The sequence below is a fragment of the Hipposideros armiger genome, unplaced genomic scaffold, assembly GCF_001890085.2.
Source record: "Hipposideros armiger isolate ML-2016 unplaced genomic scaffold, ASM189008v1 scaffold_276, whole genome shotgun sequence".
In the NCBI taxonomy this organism is placed as follows: domain Eukaryota; kingdom Metazoa; phylum Chordata; class Mammalia; order Chiroptera; family Hipposideridae; genus Hipposideros; species Hipposideros armiger.
Genome location: NW_017731626.1, coordinates 531,788 through 552,132, shown reverse-complemented (window position 1 = coordinate 552,132; position 20,345 = coordinate 531,788). Strand labels below are relative to the sequence as shown.

General features: G+C 39.5%; 1 protein-coding gene across 2 annotated transcripts in view; it reads left to right on the top strand.

The window, feature by feature from the left end:
- ALDH1A2 (aldehyde dehydrogenase 1 family member A2) overlaps window positions 1–20,345 on the top strand; it is a 95,456-nt gene that overhangs the window by 63,259 nt on the left and 11,852 nt on the right. For both annotated transcript variants that reach the window (XM_019657540.1, XM_019657541.1), the window contains 2 exons: window positions 17,764–17,866; window positions 19,530–19,714. In XM_019657540.1, the coding sequence (XP_019513085.1) occupies window positions 17,764–17,866; window positions 19,530–19,714 (288 nt within the window). The remainder of the gene's footprint in view (window positions 1–17,763; window positions 17,867–19,529; window positions 19,715–20,345) is intronic.

Genomic DNA, 20,345 nt, shown 5'->3' with positions numbered 1-20,345 from the left:
ATTTCATTTTTACAAGTAAGATCCCTTTACATATTTTGTTAATCTTCTGTTTCTTGTAGGATTTGCAAATATTCCCAGTTTGTTTTTTGCTTTTTAATTTTTAAAATAGAGTTGTTTGCCATGCACAACTTTAAACTTGGGTGTAGTCCTATCTTTCTGTCTTTTTTTCTTCATGGCTTTTGGGCTTCCTGTCATCTTTAAAGAAACCCCTTCAAGATTATACAAATGGCCCTTAACATTTTCTTTCAATACCCTCAGGCTTTTGTTTTTGTTTAAATCTTTAATCTGGTTGGAATTTATTTTCATGTATAAAATGAAAGGTGAGGCCTAAGCTTATTTTTTTATAAGTGAGTATTCAGTTACTTCCACATCATTTATTAAACAATCCCTTTGTAGCTCATTTGAATGTAACATTAACATTATGTGGTAAATTTCCATATATACATGTTTCTGTTTTGGGATTCAAATTTTTATTGTCTTCTTTCACTAGTTCCAGATCGCTTTAATTACTAGGTTTTAAAAGATGTGTTGCAATATGGTAGGCAAGATACCCTGTTATTTAGTTTTTCAAAAGCTTTTGGCCATTCTTGCCTATTCTTCAGATCAAATTTCAAATAGATTTTCTAAGCACCTTTACTTCTTCCCAAAACTTTCATTGGAATTTTGATTGGTGTTACATTACCTGTCTATATTAAATTGAGGATAGTGCTTTCTTTGGAAGATTGACTTCTCATCTAGGAACATGGTGTAAATCTCTTATTTGTCCCATCATGTTCATCACTCATCATATTAGACATTTGTTGATAAATTAATTTCTAGGCATTTAACTTTTTCTTCCAAGGATATTTCAGTCTAAAAACAGCACTTTCAGGACAGACAAGAAATGGCATAGTGAATCAGTAACAACAATAATGCTTGTTTCCAGGCTCCTTGTGTTTAAATCTCTGTTTTGCCATTTAAGATTTTTTTTTAACTCTTAAAAAGACTTTATTGAAGTACAGTTTAATGCACCCACTTCAGTATTAAATGTATATATACACTCATGTAACCATCACCCAAATCAAGACATAGAATTTTTCCATTTCCGGACAACCACTGATCCTTTTTTTAAAATTTTGTCTATTCTAGAATTTCATATAAACGGAATAATATGATAAATAATATAACATGTACTCTTCTGTGTCCTTTTATTGGTTTTTGTTCAATATTTAATGAATTATTGGTATGGTTGTGTTTAAATTTCCCATCTTGATTTTTGTTTCCTACTTGTCCCAATCTGGCATTTTGTTCCTTTTTTCCTTCTTTCGTCTACCTTTTTTTGAATGAATTGAGTATTCCATTTTATAGTTTATTTTGGATGATTAGGTATATCTCTTTTTAAAGTGGTTGCTTTAATAATTACAATACAATATGCATCTTAATCACAGTCTACCATTAAATTATATTATGTTATTTCCTATATAACTGTACAACAGAATTCTTCCACTTGTCATCCCATTCTTCATGCTATTTTTGTTCTATAATTTACTCCTACATATGTTATATGCCCCACAGTGCATTGCTACTCTTTTTGTACAACCAGCTTTTTGAAATATTTTTAAAATAAGAAAACAAAATTCGTTTACATTTACTTACACACTTGCTGTTTGTGACTCTCTTCCTTTTGTCGCATAGGCCCAAGTTTCTTGTTCTGATGTTGTTTTCTTTCTGTGTAAAGATCTTTAACATTTCTTTTACTTGCAAGTCTGTTAGTGATGAATTCTCTCACTTGTGTTTGTCTGAAAATGTCTTTATCTCATTTTCATTCTTTTAATGAATGTTTTTTCTGAATATAGAATTCTGATTTGACAGTTATTTTATTTTACTTTCAACATTTTAAATGTCATTCTGTGTTTTTTGTTTTTTTCCTTACTTGAACTGTTTCTAATGAGAAGTTAACAGTCATTCTTACCTTTGTTTTACTGTACATAATGTTTTTCTTCCGGTTGCTTTTAAGATATTCTCTTTTTACTGGTTTTCAGCAATTTGATTATGATGTGTTTCTGTGTAGTTTTCTCTATTCCTTTGTTGTCCTAATTGAGTTTCATTGAAAATTCTTGGATCTATGAGTTTATAGTTGGATCTGTGAGTTTCTAGTTTTCATCAAATTTGGAAAACTTTGACCATTATTTTCTTGAAATACATATTTTTTTTTCATGTCTCTTTTTGAAAGGACGTTGAACGTTGTTACCATTACATTATTGAATATGTGGGTTTTCTTGTTATTCTTTAAAGACAGGTGCTTAAGTCACTTACAGTACAACTTGACCTTTTTGACACTTAATGTTAAGCTTTGTTAGGACTAGCTTATCTTTTACTGAGATACTAAAATTGAGTAAGATTGCCAAATTAAGAATCTTCTGGAGTTTCTACTGAACGCTCCTAGTGTTCAACAAGGTCTTTTCCACTTTCGTTGGTCAGAGCCCAAATGCGTGTCTCCCAGCCCTATATGAGCTCTGGGGATTATTCAGCATACAGATTACCCTGTCTTTTTTCTTTATCGAGTCTCATAGAGCATCGCTCCATGTATTCCCAGCTTAGCATTCAGCCAAAGACTCAAGGGGACCCCCAGGCTGATTTCTGGACCTCATTCTCTCCCTCTGGTACTAAGCCCTTCACATTTTAGCCACCCCAGCCTCTGAAAACCCTGACCCAGTTCATCAATTCAGTGATACCACTTTGTTCTTCTACTTGGTCTCCCCATCCCATGCTTCAGCCTAGAAGATCTTTTGGCAGGAAGGTCTTCCCTTATTTGTCCCTCTTATATCTAAGATCACAGTTCCATACTGCCTGATGTCCAGTTTGAAGAAAAAAAATTCCGTCTACTTTTCTAGTTGTTACAATGGCAGGGCAAACTCAGTGCCAGTTGCTCCATTATGACCAGAAGCAGAAGCCCCTGGTGCATCATATTATTACTTTTGATGTTGTTCTTTGATTTCTTTCTCTAGGTTTCAGGCAGATTACTTATGCTCATAGTTCATCATTGCCTCAAGCTGGATATACTGCAGTCAACGAGGTTACAAATTTATTTACTTAAGTTGATATAATTAAAGTCTTAAGAATACAGCTCTAAAGACATTTGGATTCAGAAAAGTCTTTGGCTTATTTGGTATAGAATATTTGAAAAATAATTTAGTCCAACAAATAACTCATTTTTAATCTTTTGGGCGAACTGATTTGCTTATCAGTTTAGTGTCAATTTTTTTTTTTTGGCTTTAGTTTCAGAAGATGACAGTTTCTGGTCATATATATATATATTTGGGTGGAGAGTAGCAGTCTGTTTGGAATCTATCCCATTGGCATTCTCAGTACCTCAAGTATTACCATGTTTCTCCAAAAATAAGACCAGGTCTTAATATTAATTTTTGCTCCAACAATCTACATTTATTTATTTATTCATGTACAAAAATCTACATTTATTCAAACAGTCATGTCTGGCTGACGATCTCAACTGGGGCTTATGTTTGGGATAGGTCTTATATTAAAAGCATCCTGAAAAATCATGCTAGGTCTTATTTTCGGGGAAACATGATCTCTGATATGTAGTCAACATGAATTATAAATATTTGTTAGCAACACCAAGGAAGAAAGACTGAATTTGAGAAATAAATGCTTAATCTCAGAGCTAGAAGGTAATGTATCTAATGGAGCACTTTCCTTATTTAAAATATCACCAAAAGCTTAGGGTTTACTATCTTTTACTTTGTAGCTATATGATTGTGGACCAAACACTAAATTCTGTACAAAATTGGCATAATAATGGTAAGCATATATGTTTCTCAGGGTTGTGAGAATTAAATGGTAAGCAGTAGCAAATATTAGTTTGTAATATGACATCATCATTCCAAGAAGGGAGAGATCTCTGGGGGTTGGATGGTCTGTCAAGGCTTAAAGAGAAAGGGGGTTTCATATAGGTCTTGTAGGATATGGATAAGTAGAGTGAATTGGGAAAAAGGCACAGTATTAGTAAAGAACCAGAGGGGGGAGAGTATAGGAAGTCCTAGTGGAATAGAGTGGGTGTTGGGAAGGGCTTGGGGAGAAAGGTTGGGAGGCAGATGAACTTGAAAGCAAGATTCTCAAATCAAGCCTTTGAAAAGAATTCTTGGTTAAAAAATTGAGGTAAAAGTATAGAAGATCTTCCAGACGAAGACATCACATGAAAACTATACACCAATATCCTTTATAAATTATAGACACAAAAAATACTAGCAAACAGAATCCAGTGACAATATGAAAAGGTTTATACACTATGACCAAGTGAAATTTATCCCAGGAATATAATGTTGGTTTAACATCCAAAAATCAGTCAGTGTAATACTCCATATTGATAAAATAAAGGACAAAATCACATAATCAGGTCCATCCACACAAAAAAAGCATTTGACAAAATCTTAACACCACACAGAAACTTGTGTTATTCCTAATTGCTAAAAAGTGGAAACAATCTAGATGTCCATCAAATAAATGATAGCTGGTAGACAGATTGTGGTATATCTATATCCAAATAATGGGACATTATTCAGCCATAAAAATGCAATGAAGTACCGATACATGCTATAACATGTTATGTTAAGAGAAAAAAAATAGTTATGAAAGACCACATATTGTATCACCCTATTTATATGAAATGTCCAGAATAAACAAATCTATAGACAGAAAGTAGATTAGTGGTTTCCCAAGGCTGGAAAGAGGGAAGAATGACTGCTAATAAAGAGGGGAATGACTGCTAATAGATATGGAGTTTATTTTTGATTCCTGACATGTTCAAGAATTAGATAGCAGTAATCATTGTGATGGTTGCACAACTCTCTGAATATACTAAAAACCATTGAATTGTACACTTCAAAAGTGGCTTTTAAGGTATGTGAATTACATCTCAAAGCTGTTAAAATGGATGATTTTTAAAACACATTTAAGTCTTTAAATTGTAATTATTCATAGTCAACATTGATTGAGCACTTACTGTGTGCCAGGTACCTACTAAGTGCATTGCATGTATCATCTCACTACATCTACACAGGTGAACAGAGTTTGGCTGGGAGAGGTTAAATTACCTGCCCATGGTCACATGTTAGTCAATTGTAGGTCTGAGAATCATACCCAGAGCCTGCACTCCAGTCACAGTATTACACTGCGTCACTGGCTAAGGCCTTTCCACTATGCCACAGGAGAGGGAGCCATTAAAAATCAGAAATGGCATATCAGAAAGGGTGCTTAGGAAGGATAACTTCTCTCAGTAGAACATGTTTTGTTCTAACCGTGGTCAAAAGTATCTAATTCTGAAAGGTCATAGACACTGTTCTAACTCAAATTTTTCCCCCTTTTTCAAAATATACTTTAAATTTGCATTGTTAGCCTGTTTAAATCTCATTTGATACATTCTGCTTCCATCTGACACTCTCTAATATAGGACTTAAAGCTTTAAACCTAAGCTATCTTAAGTCAATTCCACAAACATTTATTGAGCACTTATTAAATGTCAAGTACTATGCTAGACCTTAGAGAACCTGTGTGAGTTAATCTAACCCAGGTGATAACCTGTGAATATGTAGCTAATATAGTGTGGTGTGTATTTGAGTGTGGAGGAAGAGAAGAATAATTCTGCACCATTTTACTTAAACATTTCCTGATTTTCAAGATGCTTTCTCGCCTTTAGTTCTAAGGCTAGAACTAAAATTCTCTTGCTCAACATGGTTTTCAAATATATCTGGCATTAGGGAGCAATATTGTTAGTGAAAGATATTTAAATTTAAATGAAAAGCTAATTCATGCAAAGATAACAATATTTGAGAAAAAGGTCATTCTACATCTTAGTTCACAATTTTTAATATTCACAGCTGGGAAAATTTAGGTCTATCTTCCTTTTCTCTTTGGAGAAAATGAAATTGTAGAGGTGTGGGAACCAAAGTACAAAAAGGACTTGGAGGAACCCCAGCTGGGGGACCCTTGTGAGTAGTGTGTTGCTTGATATTGGCAGATAATCAACAAATACTAGGATCGTTCAATTCTCAGAGTCATTTCCCATGCCTGATATTAAGGACCAGCACTTTAAAAAACCTCGATACATATTTGGCTGGAATGTAAAATGGGATATTATGTTTCACTGTTGCCTCTTAATAGCAAATGCAGTTTTTGGCGTTTTTTTTTTTTTTTGTCATTTCAGGCAGGTCTACTTTTAACAGGCATTTAAGTGCCAGAGCTATAGATATGATACTAATTCAGTGCATATCCTAAAAACTTCTTCTGAAAGTGAAAAGCCTTATAGAGATGGAAAAAAAAACAAAACACCCAGCCCTAAGAACCTAAGTCATGACAGATGGGACATGTTGAGGAGTTAGTGTGTCTGATTTCCTAGTGCCCTGGACACTTGGTGGAGTGAGCCAACGCCAAACACCAGATGTTCAGTGATTGCTAAACACTTAATTCCCATGTTGTGGTGAACATATTTAATACTTAAAGGGACACAAAAATGTGCAGAAATTAGGTAAAATATTAGGTTTTCCCCTGTACCTACTTCCCATAAATCATCTTTCTAATCCTCAGTTTATAATACTGTCACTTACATTCAGGCCTAGTCAGTTTCCATCTACAAAGCTACCCAGTAGCTAATTATAAGTGAATGTAATAATTGAGTTGAACAGTTAATCAATATGATCAATCTAATGATCAACAAAGACCTCCTCATAGAATTTTACATGAATTTAGGAAGTTAAGAGTTCAGCTTGAGTTAATTTCTTTCAATCCTTTATTTAGAGTCTCTTAAAGGAAAATTGCTTTGCTTAAAATGAAAGCTTGAAAGAACACTGCATCACAACACCACACTTTGCTTTTCTAAAAAATACTAGGGGGAATCACTTTTTCAATAAGAAATTCCAAACAGTCTTTAAATCATACCAAAAGCAATCAAGATTAAATATGTCAGTTCCATATCATAAAACTAGACGTAATTTAAACCTCTATAATGATTGTGTGGAGTTGTTCACAGTACATGTTATTTGTAAATTTTTTTAGCCCTCAGATCTCCTGCCTGTAGATAAGGGATGATTGTATCTAATTCATGGATTGTGAGGATGAAATAAACTAGTATCTCTAAAGTATTTAGCACAGGGCCTGGTTCTTAGTAAAGTGTCAGTAAATATTAGCTGTCATTGTTTTCTGTTTATTTTAAAATGAAATTTATAGAATGATTTATGCTTGAGAAAGTGTGGTATAAATAGAAGGGGGCTGGATTCAACTGACCTTGGATGAAATCCTGCCTCTCCTGTGTGTGACTTTGGCAAATCATTTAGTTTTTCTGATCTCTCATTTCTTCATGTATTAAGAGGGGCTTTGAATAACTCCTTATAGGTTTATTTGTGGATTAATTGAGGCAATGTATTTGAAAGTTCCAAGTCCTATTGCTTGGCACACTGTAAGAACTCAGTAAGTATTAGTTGAATCTGAAACGTTCATTTATAAAGAATATGTCTGTCAAACTGATTCCTGCTCGCCTCCAGCAGTTTTACTTTCCTTTTGTTTGTTTTATGGCTTTTATAAATATTTGACAAATATTTTTGCCTTCTAATAAATATTTGGTTTTTTGTTTGTGTTTTTGCTGTTCTATTTCACTTTTTGGAAGATTGCCCAGGTGCTTGCTTGGATAAACTGATTTGAATCTTTTTTTTTTTTTTTAAGGAGAATAATGTATGATTTAGAGAGCAGTGCTGAAAGAGGACACTTGGTACCTATTACAAACTTGCTTATTATTCTGCTATGGCCTAGCGAGCATGGGGGCTATTCCTTCAACCTAAGCTTTCCAGAACTGAATTCTGGTGCAGGGAGAAATTTCTCTGCAGCAAAGTGTAATGTAGTTATTATTGTTTTCCAGGACTACGTCACCTGCAGTGAAGAGGGGCGGATGGGGGAGGGGAACAGCAGAGGGAGGGGGGCTTGTTTAAATGCAGATTCCTGGGCACCACCCAAGATCTTCTCAGAACATTTGGAAATGGGGTCCAGGAATGCTCATTTTAATAAGCTCTCCTAGTAATTTTTATGTTCATTAACGTTCAAGAATTACTAATTTATACACAGTCTGAGTAGTTGGGTCATACTCCAGAACATGTTCCCAGACCTATTTAGGAAAAAAACCACAGCTCTGAGTTTGTTAATCTGTGCTAAAATAAAATGTTTGTGTAAAATACCAGATACCACTCACGTTGTTTGCTATGTCTGTAGCTTCATTCCAGCAATAATCTCTCTCTTAAGCACCTGAAGGAAGAAAGATTAATTCAAAATTAGTTTAGCAAAGCAAAGACACGGTCCAGAGCATTCCTGATGTCCATGAATTACTCAACAAAGAAACAGACAAAGAAAAAATGCCAATATTTTATTAGAAGTTTACAAATATTTCCAAAAGTTCATACATTCTATGAAACTATACATATTGGCAATCTGAGAAAACAGCTGACTGAACTCGGGAACTATTTACCGTGTGAGCAGAGTTCTGCTGTGATTATATTTCTCAGATAAGAGCTGTAACTCACACAATGCAACTGTAAAGTGCTAAGACTTATCTCCATGAGCTACAAACACCTCATGAACAAGCAACATGGCCGCTCCTCTGCCGCCTTTCAGTCTGTGTGTAGTTAGTGACATTTTCCCTCACTCCTGCTCCTCGTGTGCTGGAGCAGCCCTAGAGTCCTGAACGGCACTCACAGGCCTGCTAGCTGCCAAAGAGATGACTTCATTCATCTTAGAACTAAGATTCCTCTTTCATGCAGTAATCTTTCTGATTCCCTACTGTGTGCCCGACACACTGGGAAAGATGTCTTTCAGTCACTCCTTATTTTACGAACGAAGCGACCCGGTTTCACCCAGCATACGAGATAGAACTGATTCTTGGTAAACAGAACTGAGTTCTTCACGAGCTTGTTCACCCCTCCCTTCTCTGTTTCTTCTGTGTCCAGTTCTGTTCCCCAGAGGATTTCATAGGTTTAGCACAGCGCTAATGCCATCGCACCAACCCCACTAGGCCCCAGGACCATTATATGCAGAGGTTGTTCAAGGGAACCCAGAGACTAAGCTGATGAATTCATAGATAATTTTACCCTCCTGGCTTAGCTGGTCTGATTTTCTTTCTCTATGGAATTTTTTGTTGATTTATCCCTTATCTACCTAAAAGCACTATTCCTAAAAGAAGGTTCCAAGGTTCATTTCACACATAGCTATTGGTTTCTGAACATGGAAATTAACCACCGTTTTTCTCTCTGACTTTCTTCTCTATAAGACCATCAGTATAGCAGATTTTTCAACTGTGGTAACCTAATTGGTCTATTTGATTTTTTACTTACCAATATGAAAATAATCCAATGAGTGAGTCAACGCTAGGATTTCATTTAGAATATTTCCCTGAAATAGCTCACTTATAATTATTAGCCCTTCTTTTGAGCTCCAAACTTCTGTGTCTAACTGCAGTGTGGACATCTCTACTTGGCGTCCATACTCCTTAAGGTACAGACAAATTGTCTCATGGACTGACCCCTGCACCTTCCCCTACTCTCTAGCCTTACCAGACTGTCTGCAAACCCCCAAATATCACGCACTTTTCACAGTTCTGTGACTTCACATGCACCATTTCTTTTGTGGAAATGACAAAAATGACATACCTACCAGCAATGTATAAAAAAGACTTCCAACAACTTCACACCCTCACCAACATTTGGTTTGGCCATTCTAACCATTTTAGCCATTCTAACAGGTAGATAGAGTTTTCTCATTGTAGCTTCAACATAGGAAATTCTTCACCTTCACAAGAACAGTAAAAACTCAGTATGTCATCTTCAAAGACGCAAATATTCAATGGGGGAACAGAGGGAGAAAAGGCAGAATTTGGCAAAGAGGATGAGGTGGAAGGAGGCCCTGTGGAGTGTTGTGCTGTTGGGAAAACTCACAACAGTGAAGTAGCTTATAGCAGTGTGCATAGAGCAAGTTTCAGCTAATTTTTTCTGACAGAGCCTACATTTCATATTTCTCCGTCTAGAGAGGCTTACATTCACTCGGTGGAGAACCAATCCTGGGGCCTCTGGAGTATCTCTTAGTTTCTTCTCTGGGATGATATCATTGACAGCAGAGGACCTGAGGGAGAAGCATTTGTCTAGAATATGAAAGCCAACTTATAATTATCGATATTAATAGTGGCAAGTGGAGCATTTTCACAGGCAAATAAAATGATCACATAATCCCCGAGCTCCTTTTCAGCTTATAGTTTTTTACTTCTTTATCCATCTACCCCTTTTAAGTTTTGTAGGCTACTTGGGAAATTGTAGATTCTCTCAGAGGGAACACGTCACTTAAATATAGATTTGAACACGGCTCTTGTTATGATTACCCTAGGGAGAGGGGACCTGTTGGTACATCACAAAATGTCTGGGACAGTCAGCAACAGGAAGCTTATTTGAGGTGGCTGCTTTCCATTTACTTTAGCAAAAGGCCTTCCAAAAGCAAACAAAGTTACTCATGTTAAAGGTAGGATTAATTTCTACTTATGCAGCTAAATACATAGGCAATACATGTAAATATTTAATAAGTGAATGTGGAGGGGCTATAATAAACACAGAGTCAATAAACAACCTCAATAAAGGACAGGAAAACAGTTTGCATTTCACTTTGTACGGTGTTTTCTTTATTCAGCTAGATTAACAAACCATGATTTCATCGTTAGACAACAAGACAGTAGAGAGACCATCAAAGCAAACTACAGGAGAGTCAAGATTGATTCGTGCCAAACAAATGTTTGTAGCTAACAGCTGTATTATCACTGATTCTAATTTACGCAGCCGGGGTTCTCCTTTCATTTCCTAAGTGAGATGAATGTCACGGTGCATGTTATGGACACCCTTTCTGCTGCTTGAGATATGAATCAGGTCGGCTCTCTTCTCTATGCAGCCTCACTCCTCTCTGTAGACAGAGGAAGCAGCCTGTTACAGCTTTAACTGTTTTCCACAACAGCTAATGGGCCTCTTTCTAAGGTCGTATGAATCCACTGGTAAACACCCAGCATTTGAATCGAATATACCAGTGCAATATGTCAAAACTTTTGGATATACAGGTTTGAAATTACTAGCTTTCTTCCTTTTCTTGTTTAATACTTACATCTAAACTTGAATGCAGAAGAAGCATAAGTATGCTGTCGTCCCTGCCTGCTTCCTGCGACTCCTTGATTGTAGTAAGTTTCTCTCCTCAGAGCTCAGGCTGAGTACGGACAGGTCCTAAGTGCCCACCCTGTAGTTCACCTAGACAGTGGGACTAACATGTAGTGCTTGAGTATACCAGCCTTTTTTCTACCAAAGCAGACCAAAAAAATCAAAACCTTGATTTTTAAAATGTATGTGAACTAGAAAGGGAGGGTCTTATGTAATAGAAGGATGGTTAAGTGTTCAGGGCAGTCGATCAAGACTATCTCTGTTAAGTGTGGACAGTGTATTTAGTTATCAGAATTCTAATTGCGGCAGAGGGGACTTAATCTCCCGGAGAACACTTGGAGAAGAGACGTGAGAGTCACAGAGAGAAGCAGAGAGAGCCCTGGGCCTGGTGTGGGCATCCGAGCCCACTCCTGGCTCTGCCACTCACTGACTGCATGTCAGCAAGTCATGTCTTAACCTCTCTGAGTTGCGGTTTGTTTGTTTATTGTTTGTTTTTTAGCTCTAAATGGGGGTAATAATTCTTGCCTCACAGGATTGTCACGAAGATTAAATAATGTTTGTGAGAACAAGCAGCAGAGAATAGGTGCTCAATAAATGATGATGTTAAATTAGAAAATAGAACCAACAATGAAAGGTTAGAGACAGTGTAAGAGAAATGCCCTTAAGGATTCATTAATCCCGTGGTTCTTATTCCTAGCAGCACAACAAAATGTTCTTGGGAACTTTTTAAAAATGCCCATGCCTAGGTGCTGCTTCACCTCAGACGGAGATCAGAATCTCTGGAGGTAGAAACCGGACATGGAAAAGTCTTTTGGGTGCTTGAGAACGCCCCTGTGCCGGCAGTGTTAGAGCCACGAAGCCAGGCCGTTAATTAAAGATGCAGAAATTTAAGCCAAAGATAAGTAAGAAGAAGAAAGCTCAGGGTCATTCTGCTAGTTGTGGCAAAGCTAAGCCTTGGACGTAAGTGTCCTATGTTCTAATCGCACTTCTGTTTCCCAAAAGACTTTATGTTCTCTGATTTCCAGAGACATCATGAGCTGCTCTCCTGTCCCATGTTGAAAATCCGTGTGTGTGTGTGTGTGTGTGTGTGTGTGTGTGTGTACAACTGCTCACAAATTTAGTCTAGTGGGGAAGACGTCTATTAAACAAAAACAGTGTGAGAGTTATGTAGGGTCAGCCAGCAGAGCAGGAATCCCAAACCCTGTGGGAAGGGTGGGGCCAGAAAGCTAGCTTCTCAGAGGAGGTGGCAGAGGTAGGTCTGAAAAATGAGTTTATCAAGTAAACAAGGGGAGGAAAAGCATGTCATGCAGATGAAACAGCTTGTACAAAGACACAGAGCCATATTCTGGGAAGGGCAAGTGGTTTCATGTGGCGGGCGTGATGGGTGTGTGGTCGTGGAAATAGTAAGAAAGAGGCTGGAAATGTAGTTAGTGGCTATATTGGTTTTCAAAGTCTGAATTTCACAAGTGAAGTTTTGAAATTGCTGTTACCACCTAAGTTAAAGGAACTGCTTCGATGCCTTGGTCCTGTTACTTTCTTATGGAAATCTGAACAGATTGATTTGCCTGTTATTTCTGGATATTTCAGAAAGGCAAGAAATATCCAGTTATGTACATTTTTGGCATTGCTATTTCCATCACAGTCAGAACTAGTGAGCACAACAGTGGAAATTAGGAAAGGGGAGAAAGGAAGAAGCATAGAGTCAATCTGTTTGGGGTTTAAGAAATGAAACTATATTGCAGAAAGCAGGCCATCTTCAACCAGTTCTTTGAGAGCTCGATTAGAGATTTTTCTATTTTTTAAAAAGGTGGGATAGCATTGAGAAGGAATCCACTCTAATATGTGTAATGAACTAATCAAGAAAAAGAAATATCTCTGAGAAGGAGCCCATCCCAATATAAGTAATTAACTAATTAATAGAAAAAAAATTACCCAATGTTTGAAACTGTTCAGGGAGCAACAGCCCTGAATAAAGAGGGCATGGAAAGCTGTCCGTGCTCCTTTTGTCCTGTGTAAAACTATTTTCCATGCAAAGCGCCAATCCTGCTGCATTGCCGTGAACGTGATTCTGATACACTGTGGCTCATCCAGGGACACTCCTGATACCCATCTTGAAGATGGTTTAAAGCCAGGATGGGAGTCAGAGTTGATCTGTTTCAACATTCCTGCTGAGAACGAGCCCTGTTCCATTACATGTGGGGGAGCCCCCCGTTCCCTGTCCTTGCCTGTTTGGGGTACACAGATACAGCTGAGCAGCTGTGCAGGGCACGCGAAGTTAAGAAACCGCATGATAGGAACACTATCACTTACTGTTTCATAATGAACTCTAATCAGGGAAACTAAAAAAAGATCAGATTTTTTTTCCTACCATTCAGTGCAGCTGTGGTGCTTTTATGAAAAACGGCTTCTGCTCCATAAGGCTAGAAGAAGGCAGAAGAATTTCAGAGAGACTTTCAGATTGAGCAGGGGCTCCAAGAGCCCTGTGTGTCTTTTTTAACTCTTCCAACAAACTGGACAACTAAGGGACAGATTAACTGCTTGGCTTGTGCCTTCATTCTTCAGATAAAGAAACGGAGGTCCAGGAGGTGAAGTGGCTTTCCCCAACTGAAGGTGAGTTAGGAGCCAAGCCAGAGTTTGTAGGTCTAAGGTCTTCTGATTCCTATGGGCCAAACTGTAGTCCATAAACCTGGGCATGATTATAATTAGTCAGGCTGTCAGAGATAGGGCAGGAGGTGTAAGAGTATATTGTGAAAATTTTTGCTGATTGGGGGGAAACAAAAGATAATAACTCAAAATTTGGTCTCTGTGCCTTTATCCTAATTAATCTATATTCACTTATAGGATTTAGTTTCTCAAACTGTATGTTTGTCTATATTATCTTACTGATTCCCTATTTCATCACAATAGGGCTTGGTTTTATGAACCCCATCCCTGTTGACTGGACTTTTAACCACTCAGAAGGTCTGAGCTTCCTTGCAGCCTCATGTATCTTACCATGTACTTCTACCTTCTGGGAACATATTAAGGGGTTCAGTATGACCAGTGTAGCACATATCCTCAAGGAACCCTACCTATTACTTTTCTATCTGAGATGGGCCGGTCAATTTCATCCAGGCCTTTGTTTAATGTCTATATTTTGTTTGTTTTTAGACCTTCTAACTCCATAGATTTTTATTTGAGAACCTTCCTATGGGATTTGGACAAGTAGTATTTTAGGTTTCTTTGCACAGGACCTATCGTATTTTGTAAGCAGACATGGAGTCAGTGCTCACTTGAACTCTTTGTTTTGAAACATTACTCTTTCCTATTCAGAATCCCCCACTTTGGAGCTGCATCTGTTCTCCTTCCCGTTGCCTCTTCTCCCCTCATGGTAATGATAATGAGTCGTGCCTTCCGTTTGGGGTCACTTAACCTCACTCCACTCACAGGGAGAATTCATGAGTTAGTAATACATTCTCCAAAGAGAGTCTGACCTGGAAACAGAATGTCATGGGAAGGCATACGATGCCTGATCCCATATCTAATGAAGGTTGTTGCATCCTAGCCCAATTCTGTGCGGTCTGACTCTGGGTTATAATCAAGTGCTGCAGAACCATAATTTCATCTGTTCAGACCTAATATTAAATCAGACCCAGATTTTCCCCTAAGTGGACTGCAAAACTGCACTTACTGAGCACCTGCTAGGTTTACGGGGAAGTCCTCTGAGCTGTGAGTTCCTTGTTGGTAAGGGACTGTGCCCAGCATTGCACCTGGCACATAGTAGGAGAGCCAAGAATATGTACTGAAGGAAAGATGGGTAAAAACGGGTTTTTCAGAGCATTCTGTCCTGAAGCCACTCCAGATGGAAGTGGTTCTCCTGTAGCCTAACACATCCAGTTCTTTCTTGAGGCTGGGCTAAAACTTGACCGTCTTCCAATGATGAAGAGGAAAGGCATTATTCATCTGCGATTTGCCTTGTAGTGTTTAGCACAAATTTGGTTTCTAAGGAAAGGCTGGCAAAGCATTGACACAGGAAAAATGATCCTTTGGTATTCTTCTCTGATGATCATGGACTGAGCAAGATTTTTGTATAGTTACTGTAGCCATGAAAATAATCACTGGACAACATTCCTAGTGGCAAAAAATATCAACTAGTAGAGAATTTGATGAAGGTCAGCGAGTAGGACTAACAGAAATGTAATGCCATCTGGGCCAGCAGCTCTCTTTACCTACTCCAAACATTTACTTAACGTCTTAAAACCCATGATTTCTCCTTGCTTCTGCATGTTTTTCTAAATGCCAGTCTGAAGGCAGAATGTAAGTTTGTAACTAATTTGTGATCATCATTTGTGTGTCTACAAAAGGTGATATTCCTATTCACTTTCAAATCAGTCTGGAGTTTGAGGGTGACATTTTGGTGATATGAGACACACACGAGGTGCTTAGTAAATGTAGAAAGGAAGGCAGCAAGGGCAGAATGCTTGGAGGGAGGAAGAAAAGGAGAGGAGGGAGCGAGCCCACACTAGGGCCCCAGATTCAGCCTGCATAGAGTCCAACAGGTTCTGCCAGGCACCATCTGAATAACCTGGTCACTCCATTGACTTATAACTCTTGAGTCTGCTCACCTTTAAAATGAGATAGTACCTACTTTTTAGGGTTTTTCAGAGGCTGAAATGAGTGAATGCATGTAAATGTGACACAGACCAACTCAATAAACTTTAGTTTTTTAGTATAATGAATAATAATGTTTGTGACTTCCAGTGATTATCTTCTTTGAGAAAGCACTTGTTGGTTTATCTTCCTGGACTTTAAAACATGTCTCCATGAATTAATATGGTTTCCTCAGGAAGAGTCACACACACTAAAATTCCCCAGCAGCACAGACAGCCATAGACAGCAGCCATCTCGGGGATGCCCTGTGGTGCTGTTGCCCCCACTCCCCCCAGTCGCCCTTAGGTACGAGTTTCCCTCTCTCGCTAGGGGTCTCAGGCTTCCGTCATAATTCTAACCTGACTGATGTGTTCTCTTCCTGGAACAAAGGGTCAAGTTCTCTTTTCCTTGTGTACACATATTTTCTTCTTGAAGGAGAGAGAGCACGTTTGCCTGAGAATGGGGCCTCTATTAGCCCGCCTTCCTCGGGAGCTTACCTGTGGCAGAAGAGAGACGACCTAGCAAGGCAGAGAGGAGCAATCTGGCTGGTGGGCTGACATCTGTGCATTTATCTTTAGGGACAGATGTTAGTGTTTCTTAACCCCTTGGTAAAGAACATTGTTCTGCAAACTAAGAGACTCTAATTTTACCTCTTTTAGCAATATCACAATTCCTCCCCCCCCCCAAGGCTAGGTTTCCTCAGAATGAGAGTATATTTTCTAAAAATTTTTGCCATGAGGTAGAGTAATAGTAAAGCCACAAAGCATTTAATTCAGCTAATGAGTAATACTGGAGACTGGCGGGAAGTCAGAGCAACAGTTGATATGCACGAATAGTTTGGGAGTGAGAGAGGAGACCTGCTGTGGAAGATCTAGCAGCACCTCCCCTTACAATCACCCCCTTTTTCTGCACTGAAGGTGGGGGGGGAGAAGGGCCCTGGCTTCTCACACCTACATGCGGTTAACGTGTGGGCATTGATTGTATGCCCGGCCGGGTTCGATATATGTTAAATCACTGCATCCTCAGGACAACTAAATTCTAAGGTAGAGGCTATTTGTTAGCATCATTTATAGAGGAGGCAGCTGAGGCTCAGAGAAGCTAAATAAATTTCCCAAGATCAAACCACTGGTGAGTGATAGAATCAGTAAAAAAAATCCAGACTCCAGAACCTTTTCTCTTCCCCATGACTCTACACTGCTTGAGGAATTATTAGTCCTACTTGAAGATCTCAACAAGGGGCTGGAGGAGTCAAACACCAACTCAACATTTCTCTTCTCCAGGCTTTAAAAATACTTAATTTTCAGTAGGATTCAGGCACAAGTAGCATTTTTCATCTCAACCAGCTCAAATTGCCCCTATGGGCTATATGGTGGTTTGGCATTTTCCATAGAGTGACCTCTGCCCTCCAGTAGAGCAGCACCCTGTTCCTGGTCAGGATCTCCAGAAGAAGTCCCTGAGATGGAGTTTGGCATGTGGGTTATTTATGATCCCCGATGAAGGAGAACGGACGCTGGTGAAGTCAAATTACAATGTAGGCCTCAGGCCTCCACCAGCCACGTGAGGCCCGGTGGAGTACACATGGTCTCTGAGCGTTGGCCTGTGGTGGGCTGAAAGGGCAGGACCTTTGTACCCCTGCCACCACCACTCAGTGGATGTGGGACTTCCAGGGAGAGGGTATCCCCCTGCCAAAGAGAGGTTGACTGCGAAGGAGCTGACAGCATCCCTAGTCACTGCGGCAGTGACTTCTAGCTTGTCCACACAAGTTAACTACAGGCGCTATTCCTGTTTCATCCAGCGGGCTGATTTGCTTTGCAGGGTCCATAACTGCTGCATCCACTGTTGCCCAGCTGGCTTTGGCCACTGACCATCTCAGCCGCACATGTGTTAAAACCTCTCGCCATTTCCTTTCTTTCAGGTTGGAAAGCTTATCCAAGAAGCAGCTGGAAGAAGTAATTTGAAGCGAGTAACTCTGGAACTTGGAGGGAAAAGTCCCAATATTATTTTTGCAGATGCTGATTGTAAGTCAACCACAGGTCTCATGCACGTCCTGGCACACTGCCCTCCTGTGCTCTCTCGTACCCCCACTTCTAACAGGACACTAAGAAAGAGATCTTTGAAGCTAAGGGGCATTCAAGAAGGAGAATCTGGACCCTCCCTTCTGAGGAAAAAATAGTATCGGGAAAGAGCACTTATCAATTGGCAACTGAATAGAGGTTTTTTCCTAGACACTACTAAGCCATTTTGATTCTGATGTTGTAGAACAGGGTAGAAGAGGTAAGGGTTGGTCAGTGCTCTGTAGTGGGAAGACCGTGCTCTAAGCCTCTGAGCGCCTGAAATACAATCTCTCTCACCGGACTCAAGAAATTAGAAACTTCTCAAGTGTGCCTCCTGGCTTTGGAGATCATTAAAAAAAATTCTGCTTCACTAGCCCTGGCAGCATTTTCCCAAACCCACACTCCCTTCTCGGTTTAGCCATCCCAACCCCTTTTTGTTGCTCCCACGACTTTCAGTCAGGATGACAACACGCTATGGTCGGTTCTGTCTGAATAGACCTAAATTGGAGGTGATTACACCTTGGCAGTCGGATTTCACGGAGGCGCAGAGCAGTAACCTAGGAAACCCCATGTCTCCAGGCAGGATGCTGTCTAGTTCACTCTGCACAGGTGTGGTCTCTCTGTTTTGAAAAACTTTCCAGGGAATTAAATTCCGAAATCTCTTTAAGTCCTCCTTTTTCTTTTTCACACTCTGCTCCCCCAATTTCACCACTAGAGACAACAGAAAACACAGATTGCCTGAATTTCAGCTCTAGCTTGGAATTTGCAGAGTTCAGCTTCAGCTTTATACTAGTTGTCTAGGGGAACAGAATTCTTATCCTCAAATTCCTCTTGAGGAGCCACTTCAGTGACGTGATGTTGATTGATTCAGTCAATCATGTAGCAACTAGCACAACCTGATTTATTAATATTATCTTGAAGTATAAGAGATGAAAACGAAAGCGTTATCATATGCTATTATACATTTCCTTGTAAATGTAGAGGAAATTTAATGTCTTCAAAGAAGATCCATTGCTGTTATAGCTTCATTCACCAAAATACTAATTAAACATAACAGCCACAAGGCCCTGTAGGTTAGGGGTTGCAAATTTGCACCCCTCAGGCCAAATAAAGGATATAACTATGTTTACCTGTCTAGATATTACACAGTGCTTAAGAAAACAAAAAAACTACATTAAAATATTTCTAATTTTTCTAAAAATTGGAAATCTGGCCACCTTGGGTTTATCTTCATGCACAGCAAGAGCCAAATTTAGTCGCTTCCCCTCTGAGTCTCCATCACGTTGTTTTACTACCTGGCAGATTCATACCATTGCATCACCTGCAGAGCCCCTTTGAGTACTGGGGTGTGAGACTCCTGGTATAGATGATGTGGTCCAATCCTTCTTTTTCTAGAAGAAGAAAGGGACTCAAAGAAGTGAAGATGTCCAAGTTAGCAAAACAAGTAACGTCAGGGTCTAGTTAGAACTTGAACTAAGTTGCGTCCTCAGTCCAGGGCTTTTCACTGCGCACCTCACTGTTGTGCATGACGTTACCCTGGGGCTCTGGAGAGGGATTGGAGGTGGCTCTGTGGATAGGCCCCACTGCAGGTAAGCAGTGTTGAGGACATGGCTGTTTCCTCTTGTAGTGGACTACGCCGTGGAGCAGGCTCACCAGGGTGTGTTCTTCAACCAAGGCCAGTGCTGCACTGCAGGCTCTCGCATCTTTGTGGAGGAGTCCATCTACGAGGAGTTCGTGAGAAGAAGCGTGGAGCGGGCCAAGAGGCGCATCGTGGGGAGTCCCTTTGACCCCACCACTGAGCAGGGGCCCCAGGTAGAGAAATCACCAACGTTCCCTTTCTTTGTTTAGTGAAGCACATACACTGGACATTTTCGTGAGACCCAGCAAAGCACTATCTTTTTCTGCTGCCTCCTCACTCTTCTACCTCACCTTCATGACTGAAAATGTAGCCAGTAAGGCATTCAATATGTCTTATGATTCTCTTTCTATTTCTAAATTTTATCTCTGAAAAACTAAGGGATTAGGGTTCATTTAAGGATACTTTGAACTTTGGCGGGGGGTAAGTTGTAGTCTCTCAACTCTAAAGAAAGGCCTAAGTGTGATAAGATGGATCTTGACATTAGAACCCAGCCCCAGTCCTAACCCCTGGACTTCAAACATCCCTACAGATGCCACAGCTGAGGAGGCTGGGCATCTCTCATTCTCAGAAGCCATTTATCCTTTTCCAGCTACAAAGGGTTCTCTTCATCAGCCTGACCTACACTGAGGAGACCATTTGTAGATTGTAAATGTGTAGGAAATGAAGGGCTGTCTACTTTCCCTTCTGCTATGTGGCTGTCTCTTCCTCTGAATGCTTCATGCACTGTGGTGGGATGGGGAGAGCGTTAAACATCCTCTCAGCCTGCACTCTTTAGCACCGCAGGTTCTCCACACTCATCAAGGC